This window comes from Acartia tonsa, chromosome 2 (genome assembly GCF_053477335.1).
Source record: "Acartia tonsa isolate MP-2025a chromosome 2, ASM5347733v1, whole genome shotgun sequence".
NCBI classification, from domain to species: domain Eukaryota; kingdom Metazoa; phylum Arthropoda; class Copepoda; order Calanoida; family Acartiidae; genus Acartia; species Acartia tonsa.
In genome coordinates this window covers 20294421-20308939 of record NC_137261.1, presented here as the reverse complement: position 1 = coordinate 20308939, position 14519 = coordinate 20294421, and the positions used below count along the sequence as shown (strand labels likewise).

General features: G+C 30.7%; 1 protein-coding gene across 1 annotated transcript; it reads right to left on the bottom strand.

Moving 5' to 3' along the window:
- Window positions 1-652: 652 nt before the first annotated feature.
- LOC145306559 (sphingosine-1-phosphate lyase-like) lies at window positions 653-13125 on the bottom strand. Its single transcript, XM_080148746.1, has 19 exons — window positions 13024-13125; window positions 12224-12318; window positions 11759-11794; window positions 11152-11233; window positions 10568-10642; window positions 9935-9983; window positions 9435-9468; window positions 9174-9245; window positions 8754-8833; window positions 8424-8475; window positions 8183-8249; window positions 7707-7801; window positions 6968-7092; window positions 6486-6601; window positions 5005-5114; window positions 4602-4653; window positions 4283-4447; window positions 3966-4044; window positions 653-1241 (listed from the first exon to the last, which is right to left on the bottom strand). Exons 1-19 carry the CDS (start codon window positions 13084-13086, stop codon window positions 1066-1068), a joined length of 1623 nt encoding a protein of 540 aa, XP_080004872.1. The 5' UTR covers window positions 13087-13125; the 3' UTR covers window positions 653-1065.
- Between the last annotated feature and the right edge of the window lie 1394 nt (window positions 13126-14519).

Sequence of the window (14519 nt, the reverse complement as noted above, 5' to 3'; positions counted from 1 at the left end):
CCTTCCAAGATAATACATACGTAAACTAAAGTTTGTTTTTCAAAGCTTGATCGTGTTTTTAAACAAATTTTAAAGAAATAATCAACTTGGTTTAGCTATCAAAACAAGTTATTGAAAATTTTATTTGAACTTAACTATAATTTTATAAAATAAGCGTCATGCTTTTTTCAAAAAATTACAGGGTTTCTATCTTATGAAATGATTCCTCCTTTGGATGGTGAGCATTAACTTCCTCACACATGTAACACATTATCATAGCTTAAAACTCGCATATAAATAAATCAGCACAAAATACGCATTGACCTTTCATAATATTAAACACCCTTATTTAATTATTTGACTTTTGTAAATTTTGCGAAAGAAAAAAAGTTGTAGAATTGAATGTTCTCCACCTTTATTGTGACAGAATTGAGAATTAAAATTTAAGGATTTTACTTCTACAAGTTATTAAACTTTCCATGGGGGATAAAATCAAGACAGACGAAGGATAGGATGAGCTTTAAATGGAGTGCAAAGCACACTGAAAAAAATATAATTATAATATCCTTAAGCCTTTTTTTGCTATTTCCATACCAATCTTTTCATTTCTTGTCTCTGTTAGCTAACAAACACCTAAATTTGTACTTGTAAAGTAGATGCGCTAATAATAATGCATGCTAATAAATTTATTGCAAATATAAATTAATACAAATTCAAAATAAATTAATACAAATTCAAAATAAATTAATACAAAAATAAACTAAATAAATCCTTCATTAAATAAACAAACAGTTCAAAAGAAAATGAATACTTTGAAATAACTTAAAATCTAAGGTACTTTCAACGATTAGAATTATTTTTTAACGTATTGTATAAATACTTTCCAGTATGGCTTCGAAACCGATTAACATCCGCTGGATTGGAACCGTTTCTCAGCCACATTGAAATAATGTGTACAGCATCGTCTTAAAGACAATTTGTTTACGAATATAAAAAAAATCATAAAATTTGTACCCCTTGGTGCCAACAAAACTGGTTTTAATCTTATAATTTTTCATTTAAATATCCGCGGAAAGCTGTTTATCTTTAATTAGTAGAATATAGCGCATCCAAGAAGTTAGCGCCTAGCTCTGAAACCAAGGAACGGTCAGGAATCTTTTGCGCCATGCCGTAGACAGCTGCCCGGCCGCTCAGCTTGTCAGGCGACGCGCGCACACGCGCGGTACATTCACCTAGGTCTGCCAGGAATCTGTCAGCTACGCCTAAACGAGGATTAAATTAGATACAATATATAGTTTTTTTATAAAACGTATGTCTTACATAGCTCCAATTATTTAGTATGATTTGAAAAGGGGTATTTTTTATTATATTTTCATAGTTAACGCTAGCATATATTACAGTACATCTATAAAAAATGCCAAGGCCCCTGCATTTACAATAAGAATAAAAGTGCGAATTTTATGGACAAAGCTATATTATATTCACAGAAATAATTTTTCTATGTAAAAAAAACTTGATTAAAAATATAAGAATAATACATTTATTATTTTATGTATTTTTATTACTTTATGTATATATTTTGATTATTCTAATAAATGAAATTATTAGTTCGTAATTTATTGGTATAATAGAAATACAATTATGATTATGAAACTTGTCATTAACTATGTAGTAATCAGTAATTAAAGGATAAATAAATGTGGTGTTTGATAATTAATACTCAAATTATTTAATCAATTTATATATTCGACTTGAAATAATGGATTATAATAAATAATCCTTCTATTATGTAAAACTAAAATTGTTATTAAAAGTTCTCATAATAAATTAGGTTATTATGAAAAAAATATAAAAAGTTGAATTGATTTAATTCTATAAAATAATAAACTGCCCCCTACATCCTTAATAACACATTTTCTTAATGGTTAAAATGACTAATTGTAATTATTTATTACAGTTATTACGTGAATAATTACAAATTATTTCTACCAGAATTAATTTAGTATTGGTAAATAGGAAGTTTATTTTTTAAAATACATTTATAATATAAATATATGTATAATAATATAATATATAGGTTTTTTTAAGTTTTCTTAAAATCTTTGTATGATATTGATAAATTAACAAATGAAGGGATTCTAAATGTTTCATATTTGTTTTTTGATGTTGGTGTTGATTTAAAAAAATTTCCTTCAGACAAAAATATGAATTACTTTATAGTCTACTAGTTGCCTCGCCCATAATCTCTAGGAAAGGGCAAAAGTGGTCAGGAAAATAGATTAAAATCACTCAAGGGCAATTTTAATCATCCCTAAAATTCGGAACAATTTGTTTCCGAGATCTATAACTTTAGACAAAAATCGTACTACTTTCAGAATAGTAATTTACATTGTACAGCCTATTGTCTATTTAATCGACAAACATAACAAGTGTAGAGTAGCTTCAACACTGTCAAATATTATGTTAAAATTCAAATGTATAATTCAAATGTATTAAAACTTATGGAAAAATTTGATTATCATGGTTTCTAATTGGCTTTACAGAATTCAATTACAAGTGTCAAACAAATTATACATATTTTTGGAAGCGTCGTTTAATTAATTTTTAACATGAAATTGTACTAATAAATTTATTTTGTAATTGTAAAGTCCTGTATAATTTTATTAATCTTTTGAAAGTTTTAAACGATTCATGATTAATATTTATAAATGCCTAATTAAATATGAATCTAAAGGGTTATATGAATTTATAAAAATGTAAAGAGATATATTTTAAAAAAGAGCATCTTATAATATACTAATGTTTTGTATTGAAACGACATTCAAGGCACCATAAGTCATTAATGACCAAGATTATTCCAAGTTCAGTATAAAACAACTAGCGGCTGCGCCCCTAGAATCTAGGGGCTCTATATTCGAAGGGCAGAAAAATAGCCTAAAACCATACCCGGACTTATTTAAAAAAAAAATAGCCTAAAACCATCTCAGAGCCTATAAGAGGCTTCACAGTAAAGGAGAACCATATCGGTTCAGCGGTTAGCAAGATCCTTCGCTACAGACAAAAAAGCTTATTACTTTATAATATAGGATAACAATAATAGTATAAGAATGAATTTACTATTACTTATATCTTACACCAGGTAATCATGCAATCCAATAAAGTGGAACTTGAAGCGGGCTAAAATGGAGATGTATGACTTGGAACCTTATAGATATGACAAGCTATACTTCATACTATACTAAACTATACCTAGATAAGTAAGGCTTGGAACTAAATAGATATGACAAGCTATACTTCCTACCATATTAAATTATACCTTGGAAAGTATGACTAGTAACTACATAGATATGACAAGCTATACTTCCTACCATACTAAATTATACCTTGGAAAGTATGACTAGTAACTACATAGATATGACAAGCTATACTTCCTACCATACTAAATTATACCTGGGAAAGTATGACTAGTAACTACATAGATATGACAAGCTATACTTCCTACCATACTAAATTATACCTTGGAAAGTATGACTAGTAACTACATAGATATGACAAGCTATACTTCCTACCATACTAAATTATACCTGGGAAAGTATGACTAGTAACTACATAGATATGACAAGCTATACTTCCTACCATACTAAATTATACCTTGGAAAGTATGACTAGTAACTACATAGATATGACAAGCTATACTTCCTACCATACTAAATTATACCTTGGAAAGTATGACTAGTAACTACATAGATATGACAAGCTATACTTTCTACCATACTAAATTATACCTGGGAAAGTATGACTTGGAACTATATAGATATGACAAGCTATACTTCCTACCATACTAAATTATACCTGGGGAAGTATGACTAGTAACTACATAGATATGACAAGCTATACTTCCTACCATATTAAATTATACCTTGGAAAGTATGACTAGTAACTACATAGATATGACAAGCTATACTTTCTACCATACTAAATTATACCTGGGGAAGTATGACTTGGAACTATATAGATATGACAAGCTGTTGGATACTGCACACAGTCAAGCAACCATCCAGATTTCTGAAAAAAATAAATAGCAAAAAATAAAAAAGAATATTTAAAACTTTGTAACCTAAATTATTGATAGCATTTTTTAACCGTAAACTAATTAGGTTATGCTTTTCAACCAATGCAACTACTGATGGTTTAAATCTTTTTTCTCTTGGATTTAGAAATCTCCATCCCAAAAACTAGATCCTATATATTTCTTTCTATACTTAACCATTTACCCAAAACTAATAAAAAGGTAAATTGTAACCTTCATTTCATCAGCCACCCTGTAAACATGAAACTCTGCAGAATTGAAGGCAACAATACAAATTTTTGGATCGCCCAGTATTTTAAGTCCCGGTATGCTCGCAATGCCGCGTCTCATTTTCTCAGTAACTTCAAATATTGCCTTCGTGGCTCTGACATAACCATCCTAAATATTAGAAATTTCAAATTATTTAACAGTGAGTTCTATAAAGCCTAATACTTCTAAATGCATTAACAATACATAATAAATGTATAGTCTTATAATTTATTTTAAGGAATATTGGTCATTCTGTTCAAAATGAAATATTAGTAATTTTTACCATTCCATGATGAAGCATGGCCGCCCAGGTAGCTGTCACAATACCCCCTGATCTAAACAAGGATGATTAAGCTTAATTATCATAGCTTGCTTCTGTCAAAACTATTCCAATAACCAAAGAAGATACTAAAAAAACTTTACGGGAGGTTTTTTGGAAAAGGAGAATCATTTCGGTTCAATAGTTTGTAACAACTTTGGTATTCACTCACACAAAGACATTCAATCATTTTTTAAATGGTTACACAGTTAGGACTTGTAGAAAAAGTTCTTGAAATCAAATTGTATCTTGTCTTTGCCAATCAAGTTAGAAAAGTATTTAGCCAGAGTTCCAAAGTTACAGAAAAAGTTTGTTAAATGAAAGGTCTACTTGTTTGTATTAGACCCTAAAGCCAAACTGTAAATACCTGGATCCTGCTAGGGTCGGAGAAACAAAAATGCCACCGGTCCAATCTGGATTGATGTAATACTGATGGTGGATGTATTTCTTTTCTTTGTACAGGATTATACTGCTACCCTGAATCATAGTTAAGTCATTATTTATTAAAACAAGGATGACAACATCCATAAAAGCGAAGCACTGAAACGGAAGGACAAACGGACATTAACACTTGTATGGTATCTGAACTGAATAATCAGAATTTAAAAGTATTAGAGTCGAAGCAAAATTGTAAGTAAATTTGTTGAAAAAACTGCTTGAAGCAGGATAATGTTTATGGACATACTTACATTTTTGGACTTGATTATAGAGTTCGCTTATAATATTGTTCGTTGTTGTCCCAGGAATCAATATACCAAAAATCAGATCAAACGGATAATTAGAACACTTGATAATTTGTTGTTAAAAAAGTAGAAAAATCAACATTTTTAAAATGGACGTACGGACATTCTGGTAATGATTATAGAGTTGCTACGCTTTCTAAATCGTGCCCAACTACTACAGAAATCATCATGCAAAGTTTGAAATCGATAGGACAATCCTAACATGCCTAAATTAACGAATAAAAGCTATCTATCTCGGACGGACGGACGGACGTACGGACCGGCCCTTAATTATAGAAAAGCTTCGCTTTTAAAAAGATATGGAATAGATCAAGATAGAACTACAGAATTTATTTAGGAGCATAATTAGACATTATTTGAATCTCAATATCTTCCTTTATATTTGTAGAGCTGTTATAAGTTGTACATTGTTATCTACCTGAGAATTTATTTCATTAAAAGCGAAGCTTTTCTATAATTAGGGTCGGTCCGTACGTCCGTCCGTCCGAGATAGTTAGCTTTTATTCGTTAATTTAGGCATGTTAGAATTGTCCTATCGATTTCAAACTTTGCATGGTGATTCCTGTAGTAGTTAGGTACGACTTAGAAAGCGTAGCAACTCTATAATCGTTACCAGAATGTCCGTACGTCCATTTTAAACATGTTCATTTTTGTACTTTTTTAATAACAATTTTTTATGTGATAAAATCATCCGATCGATCTGATTTTTTGATTACTGATTCATATTACAATAAGGTACAATATTTTGAGCGAAGCATCTTTATAATCAAGTCCTTAAAATGTAAGTATGTCCTTAAACAGAATTCTGCATTTAAGAAGTTTTGCAACAAATTTACGTATAACTTTGTCAAATCTTTTAAATTCATATTTTGTATATTCAGTTCTGACACTCAACAAAAGTTAATGTTCGTCTGTCATATCGTTTCAGAGCTTCGCTTTTATGGATGTTGTCATCCTTGTTTTTGTTTATGCCTTATGAGTAAAAAGCAATTTTGTACCAAAGAAGAGCAGCAAAAAATATAACATGTTGAATATCTTAATCTGGTGGACGGTTAGTCATTCCTTATCTAAAATGTATTTACCACAACTATTATTTTTACTTAACCTTAGGAGCATATCCAAATTTGTGTGTATCTGCAGAGATACTGGTGACACCATGTACACGGAAATCCATAGGTTCCAGGTTATATCCTGCTGCCTCTGCAAATACTGTCAGAAAACCTAAAATAACAAGGAAAATACACTGCCATATTTAGTGGCATTCTGGTGACATGCAATTGCAATGCGCTGTTGATTAAATTTATTCATTATAAAAATCTACAAAGTATATAAGTTTGTAAGCCTCTCAGTTTGTTAGGTTTCTGTATTATGATACTATTTAGTTACTCTTAACAGGGAAGCTTCCTAGCCCAAGGTAGGATTTTATCTATATTTGAGAGTGTAGCTCAAACCTCCAAAAATGAATAACCCCTAAAAAAATTCTCTCGCACAAAATAGATTATTTTTAATACTTTAAAAACTAATATTCAAGATGGTTGCAAGCCATCTACTAGATGCCCCTAGAGAAAATATATTATCAATTTTTACCTCCGAGGCAAGAGTCAACATGGAAAGGAAGGTCTAGTTCCAGGGCAAGCTTTGCCATCTCAGCTATAGGATCTATTATACCATGGGGATATTGGGGTGCCGAGCCTACCAGTGCAATAGTATTCCTAAATAATGATAATGATAAATAAAAGAGTGCCTATTTCCTAAGAAATCCTATTTTTATAAATATTTTTAAAAGCAAAGCTTTTCTATAATTAGGGTCGGTCCGTACATAGCTCTTTTCGTTGATTTAGGCATGTTAGAATTGTCCTATCGATTTCAAACTTTGCATGGTGATTCCTATATGAGTTAGGTAAGAGTTTGAAAGCGAAGCAACTCTATAATCGTTACCAGAAAGTCCGTACGTCCATTTAAAACATGTTGCTTTTTAACTTAATAACAACAATTTTTGATTTCATAAAATTATCCGATTGGTCTGATGTTTGGAATACTGATTCCTAGGAAAACAAAGTACAATGTTATCAGCGAATCATCTCTTCTATCAAGTCCTAAAAATGTAAGTATGTCCAATCCATAAAAATTATCCTGTATTTAAGTAGTTTTTCAACAAATTTACCTTAAAATTTGTTTCGATATTATAATTTTTAATATTAAGTTCTGACACTCTACAAGTTTGTCTTACCGTTTAAGAGCTTCGCACTTATGGATGTTGTTATCCTTGTTTTGAAAACACCTAAATGATATCTTTTATCAATCGACCAATATTACAAATCCTTACTTATCAATTGCCTTTCTAAGGTTCTTGATTTCTGGTTTAAAAGTTGTTCCGTTTACTCTAACCTTTCTAAGCTCCACATTAAACATATGGCAAGCCTAAAACAACATATTTTATTTTGAAAATACATTTATTTTTGTAATTATAAGAAATAAGGCAAAACAATTTATCTTTCAAACATAGCCGATTTGGTCCAACAATATATGAACCTGTATGAAACTATCAGGGATTTAAAGGGATAAGACAATGGCCAATAACTTTATGCATGTACTTAATGATGATACAAAATACCCCTTCTGAAGATTACAATTAGTGGTATAAACATTAGGACATTCGACTTAATGAACCAATCAATCAAAATTCAATAAAAGTTTTTAAGTCAACGAATAAGAAAACGATGTTATAAAACTTTGGGGACTAGTGTAATAAACAGCCAAATGTCCCCTTCCTCCCAGTTTGTAATTGAGAGTTATAATTACCTTATCAAAAGCTACATGACCAGTATCAGGCATAACCAAGTTTGGTGTAGTGATTCCTTTTTTCTCTCTAAAATAAAAACAGTTATATACCCAAAAGTAACATAATTTTTTCACTTTAATATGAAGGTATTTTTGTCTGCATATTAAGATTTTGACAACTACTGAAGTGAACTGATTGAGTTCTCCATGTTAGGGTTGCTAGAGGGGCAGTCACTAGTGTATTATAATTTAAAATACTCACTTAGCATATCCTCTATAGGCAAGCACTGTTAGAAGCAAGCTTTCTGAACCACCTAAAAAAATCGAATGTAATTTCACCACCCATAGAGGATTTTAAAAGTCTTTGAGACTATTTCATACCTATTTTAAACATCAGACTAATTAAAATTTAGTTTTTCTATACTTAATTTATTATTGTCTTCTGACAAGAACTTTGTTACAAGATTTCGCCTAATAGCTTAGAACCTGCCTTAGACCAATATTTCCAAAAATTATAGAAAATCTTGCCATTTGTGAGATCTTAGCTGACATACACACACATAACTCACTTCTATACAGTATATGATAAAACCTGAAGTCATAGTGCCGGCACAGTTATCATCTCCGTAGAACAACTTTACAGCCATCCGCACAACCTCTGCCTCCATTTTTCTATAGAAAAAAAAGGTGCTTTCTCACAAAAGTGTCTATTGAGCACTAATCCCCCTTGTTTTTCATAAATTGGAAAGAGATAATTTAGTTTTTTAAATGCCTAATCCCTCCAGGGTTAACCTAGACCTACCTAAAATAATAAACAAACGAAAAACTAGCCTACCTTATTTCAAATTTGTTTCAATTTACAGGGGGGGGGGGGGGTATCAGTACTTACTTCTGTAATTTTTTTAGCATGTAAAAGTCTTTTGAAAAAAATTTATTTTATATATGTACATAAATGCCCGAATATTACTATCAGTTGATAACAGAAACGAAACACAACTGTGAAAATGTCTACCTGACCCCAGGAAAAGCATCAGGATTCAGAGGGTTTGTGTAAGCGGTCAGACTGTAGGCCTGAGTCACAACACTAGAAATCAGCTGTGTTTTATAATTTCATTAATAATAATTTGAAATTTATGTTTTGTTTGTGAGTTAACCTTAAATTGATTTATATATATATATTGATGTCTATAATGTAGGTTTTCATCTAATTCAGCAGCAGAAATTACTTTTTATTATTTGTTTTTTCCTATAGAATTTGAAATTGAAGACTTACCTTACAATATTGTCATCTGGTTTGTGGCAAGTTCCTATAAAAAATTAAAATTCAAAGAATTATTTTTTAGATTTATAGGTTCCCAGAGGAAATTTTAATTATAAAAAAAACCAACAATTAATAGATGACTCATTTCGTATAGGATATAAGAGCACTTTCGTACCATTAATTTGGTCGGATTTTTTTTGTATAATGTGTTCCTATTAGTACAATTAAGGGTTTGGGATCTAGACTTTCTTTATTTATTAAATGATGGGAATCATGCAAGGAAAAAAGTGCCGGGTTTCATCGTATTTTGACAGTAGCTGTTTTCCTATTTCTAGCCCCTGCGGGGCCAATTTCCTAACCCTTCGGTTAATCATTAACAATTACCTAACCTAACCTAGCCTAAAATGACCTATCAAAAGCTACTGTGAAAATACGACGAAACCCGCAACTTCGTTTTCTTTCCATGATCCAATGATGAACAATATGAGTTTCATATTGATAATTATTCTTACCTGAAAGTCCTCCAGTCTTTACATCAAAGTCACCAAGGTCTAAAAGCTCCTGAGAATATTAGATTATATTACATTTATAGACACAAGAAAAAAAATAGCAAATGGAATTAATATAATCACAATTTTATGGAATAAATATTATTAAGAAATTATCATTGTCTTTCTTTCAAAGGAAAATGTTTTTTTTATCAAGGCAATTGACAAATTATAGAGCTAAATCTGAATTATCTTATCTAATTTTTTTGTTTTTATATTTTCTCTTATACACTTTAAAATGTCGTCTTACTAGCTGGAAATACAAAATTTAAACAAAAATGAGAAGATTTTTTCTGAATCCTATCGTAAGGGATATTTCTGAAGCCTAAATAACAACTGTGCCGATTGAATTCTCTATTTTGTAAGCTTAGCAAGATCAGGAGATATATTTAGTCAATTCTATTTTCATATTTAAGTCAAGGGATGGCTTAAACTGTTATAAGCCCTCTTATGATACAGAGCCCCTAGATGCTAGGGACGTAACCGCTAGTACAAATATAAACAAGAATTATGTTCGAGAAATACAAAAGAGAACATAATACTAAAAGTATTGTATGTTAAACATTTCAAGAAAGCTCTTGTAATTCATAACTATACCTTGATTTCTTGTAAAAGATTTTCCTCTGACCAGCCTTCCTTGGGAAGCTCTTGGATAAAACTTTTCCCTTTCATCTGCAAGAAAATAGATTTTAGTGAAAATATTTATTGTATATATAGCCTCGGATAGACTATTAGCTAAATAAATCTAAATTAATATTTGGGGCTCAGTTGGAAAGGTCCTTAATTTTACTACGTGTTGCGGTGCCCCCCAACGACAGCTATTTATTACCTACTGAAAAACACGTATAGGTTTCGTGTTTTTGAATTAATTTCTTTGATGTTAGAAGCTGCAACCAAACCTTTGCCTAAAGATCCTATATTGTGCATGATAATGAATTGCGCCTGTAAGGGCCAAGGCAACCATCGAAGTACAGCAGTAAGAACATTTCTATCGTCTTTGGTTATAACAATGTATATTTTTATGAAATATGAATAAAAAGAATTTTAAAGGAAAGCCACATAAGAGTTATTCAATTGCTTAGAATCTACCATCCATTTAGAACGGAAAAGATATTGCCTAAACACTTATTGGTTATGTACAATAGATAGTTAAATATAAATTAGATATGAAACATTTTAACCTGTTTACTAAGATCTTCTTTAAGCTCGGTTAAGGATTTATTTAGCTCTTGTTCAACAATTCCTCTTACTCCTGGCAACTTTCTATACAAGCAGAAGTTTTTTTTATATTTTTTAATAAAGTGAACCTTTGGAAAGAAGAAAGAGAAACAAAAATAATAAATAAGAAAAAGAAAAATTAGAACACGCCTTATCTTTTACCGAGTAGCTTTACTGCTCAAAACTAGCTTTTCAGATACATCTATAATAAAAAGTAGAATGATGTCTGTAAGATGTGATGTCTGAAGATCTCGGTAACCACTGAACCGATCGGTTTCTACTCTTCAGGGAATATACCTACTGGTCCTGTGGTAGTTTTAGGCTATTTTTGCGGTGTGGGACACCCCCTATCCCCCCCCCACCCCCCCCCCCCCCAAAAAAAAATCCCCCCAACAATTTCTTTTTTAATTATTTATAATGATGGTGGAGTGGGTGAATCTCCAGGTAATAAAAGATATAATTATACCTCGTGGGGCAAAGCCCCTAGAGGCTAGGGGCGAAGCCGCTGGTTAATTTATAAAGTAGGTACTTAAAATTTTAAATAAACTTTTCATAAAAATGGAAATTTACCTGAATGCCTTGAAAACTGATTCTACTGTAACATTCCTATGAAAAAGAATTATTCAAAATTTTGTCATTTTTAAATTTACCAAAAAATGCACTGTAAGGGAAATAAAATTAATGTTTATTAATTGCAATATTAAAGTCTAAAGTACATAAATAAGAAAAACAGAGATAGAGAGAGGGGACAATGGGCTTTTTGTTACACTAGTCCCCAAAGTTTTTTAATAACGTTTTCTTATTCGTTGGCTTAACAACTTTGGACTTAAGTGAATTTTGATTGGTTGATCATTGAATAGAGTGTCCAAACGTTTCAACCACTAATTTTACTCTACAAAAGGCAGACGGTGTAATTTTACATTCTATCATTGGGTATGCACATCATTTTATCGGCCATTGTCTTATCCCTTTAGAACCAAAAGAAAAAACATAACACCACCCGCCTTAATGAAACTTATTAAATAATTACTATACCTGTAAAGAAACTGTAGAATAAGTATAGAGATGCCAGTCCCAGCCACCAAATATACCCGCGGTATCTTGCTCAATATTGCCTCCAGTTTTAACAACTAAAAATCATACTTTTAATAGAGGAACTACTCTGCAAGTTCCATTTGTTGGTAGGTTGGTTTAAAGGTTACTTCCTTTGATTCCTTATAAAGTGAATAGATCTATCTCCTTCAAAAGATTTTAGTAATTTCTTAAAATAACGTTTCATTTATATCAAAGTTTTATTTATGCTGTAGATACTAAAAATTTAACACCAATTTTTGTGTGATATTGCAAAAGCAACTTATAATTTAAGTAAGCATGAACCTAGATGTCTCTGGACAGATAAATAAATGTTTTATTATTAACATATTTTATTTCATAGATTTAGACAGTTAACTGTACAATATGTACTAATACTGGACATACATATCTGGCTAAAAATAAAACTGGACACTTAATTGTACAAGATGTACAAATATTGGATATAGAAATAGCATATCTAGCTGACCTGTTGTTTGGTTAGTAATCTTAATATAAAACTAAAAAAAATTAACTGTACAAGCTGTGCAAATACTAGACATCGAAATATAATCTGACCTGTTGTTTGGGTAGTAATCTTAAAATAAAACTTGGCATCTTACTGTACAAAATGTACAAATACTAGACACATAAATGGAATATATATTTAGCTGACCTTTTCTTTGAGGAAATTATAAAGAAATGAATAGTTAATTGTACAAAATGTACAAACACTGTATAATGAAATAGAATATCTGGCTGACCTGTTGTTTGGGTAGTAATCTTAAAACAAAACTGTCAAAGTTTGACAGTTCCAGATCAGACATTTTAAAAGTTTTTTTTTCAAAGGTATCAATAAATAGTTGCGATCTGAAAGCAGCAGAAATAGTATACATTTTAGACATTTTGACTAATTTTTAATATCTTTGTTCATAATGATTGTATTATTATATTAGACAAAAAATCTTATGGGAAAATTGATAGCGGTACTATATTATCACATTAAAGAAAAATCCAGGGCTTGTCAGACATGCTTAATCCACCAGTAATCCACAAAGAAATCTACTTTTCATAATTCCAAAAATTAGCGGAACCTATTACAGCAATTTGTCCTTACAGTTATTAAAATGAAGACTTTATTATTTCTGCTTGTGTTTGCAAAAACCCTTCAGTACATAAATTAATTAAAGAAAAGAGTTGAACCTTAATATAGCCGTGAATAAAATGGCTTGCATTTATAAATTTCTCAAATAAATTAAATTATTGGATAGTTAAAAAAGATTCGTCTTTGTGTCTTGGGAAATAAAGGCAGCTTGTTTATAAAGCTTTATTTTTAGTATTCAGCAAAGCATGAAAAATGTAGCCTTTTTCATCTAAAGCTAGTTAAAAATATTGCGTATTTGAACGACTGTCTTTAAAATGACCACTTTAACAATCAATTGCATTAATCTAAATTATTTGTTTTATTTATTTCAATTTCTAAGAAATACAAAAATTGTGGAAATCTGTTACATCTCCATCCTCCTGTCATCCTGTTTTTTTACAACACAAAATTCCCATTTCCATTTCTACTAGCAATTTATTGTACATTTAGGAACATACATATATCATTGTAAATGCAGGGTGTTTCAAAAATAATAAAAAAAAGCAATACACGGCGCTAGTGTTAAAAGAAAACTATCCAGCAGTGCTTGGGAATATGACATGTTAAACCTTCAATTTTCCTACTTTTTTTTTGTCTATAATAACATTTTTTAAGTTTGATTAAATAAAAACATTGTTATTATTTTTTTTTCTTTTTGGTAGTTCATATTGCTAGAAAGGTTTTCAAATGTTCTTTGGAATTTTATATTTGCTTATATTGTAAAAATTTTAACTTTTTGAACACTATTTGTAATACAAAAATATATACAGGGTGCGGCACATAAATCCGGACTTTTTCTAATTTGTAAACAAATAAACATAAAATCGTCAATTTTAAAGATTTTTTAAAATTTTAAAAACTGAGAGGCAAAATATGTATATGACTTTTAGATTATTCAATAAAATCGCCGACAGCCTCAATTACCGCCCCTACCCGCCCCCTGAACCGCCCGCAGGCCCTGGTCACCATGTCCCTGGACAAACTGGCGAAGTTCTCCTTAATAGTGGCAATGAGGGAGGTCTTGATGGTATAGGCACGTCTGTTGGTGCATGCTTCAAAGTAGCTCTGGGCCAAATAGTCTATGGATTAAGATCTGGGCTGCTGGGAGGCCACATT

Excerpts from the sequence above, each read along its gene's own strand:
- LOC145306559 (XM_080148746.1), bottom strand. The coding sequence starts at position 13,086 with ATGTCTGATCTGGAACTGTCAAACTTTGACAGTTTTGTTTTAAGATTA. Across the intron at positions 9,984-10,567 it reads ATCTTTTACAAGAAATCAAG|GAGCTTTTAGACCTTGGTGA; the intron begins GTATAGTTATGA and ends TAATATTCTCAG. Across the intron at positions 7,802-8,182 it reads GTCATGTAGCTTTTGATAAG|GCTTGCCATATGTTTAATGT; the intron begins GTAATTATAACT and ends ATGTTGTTTTAG.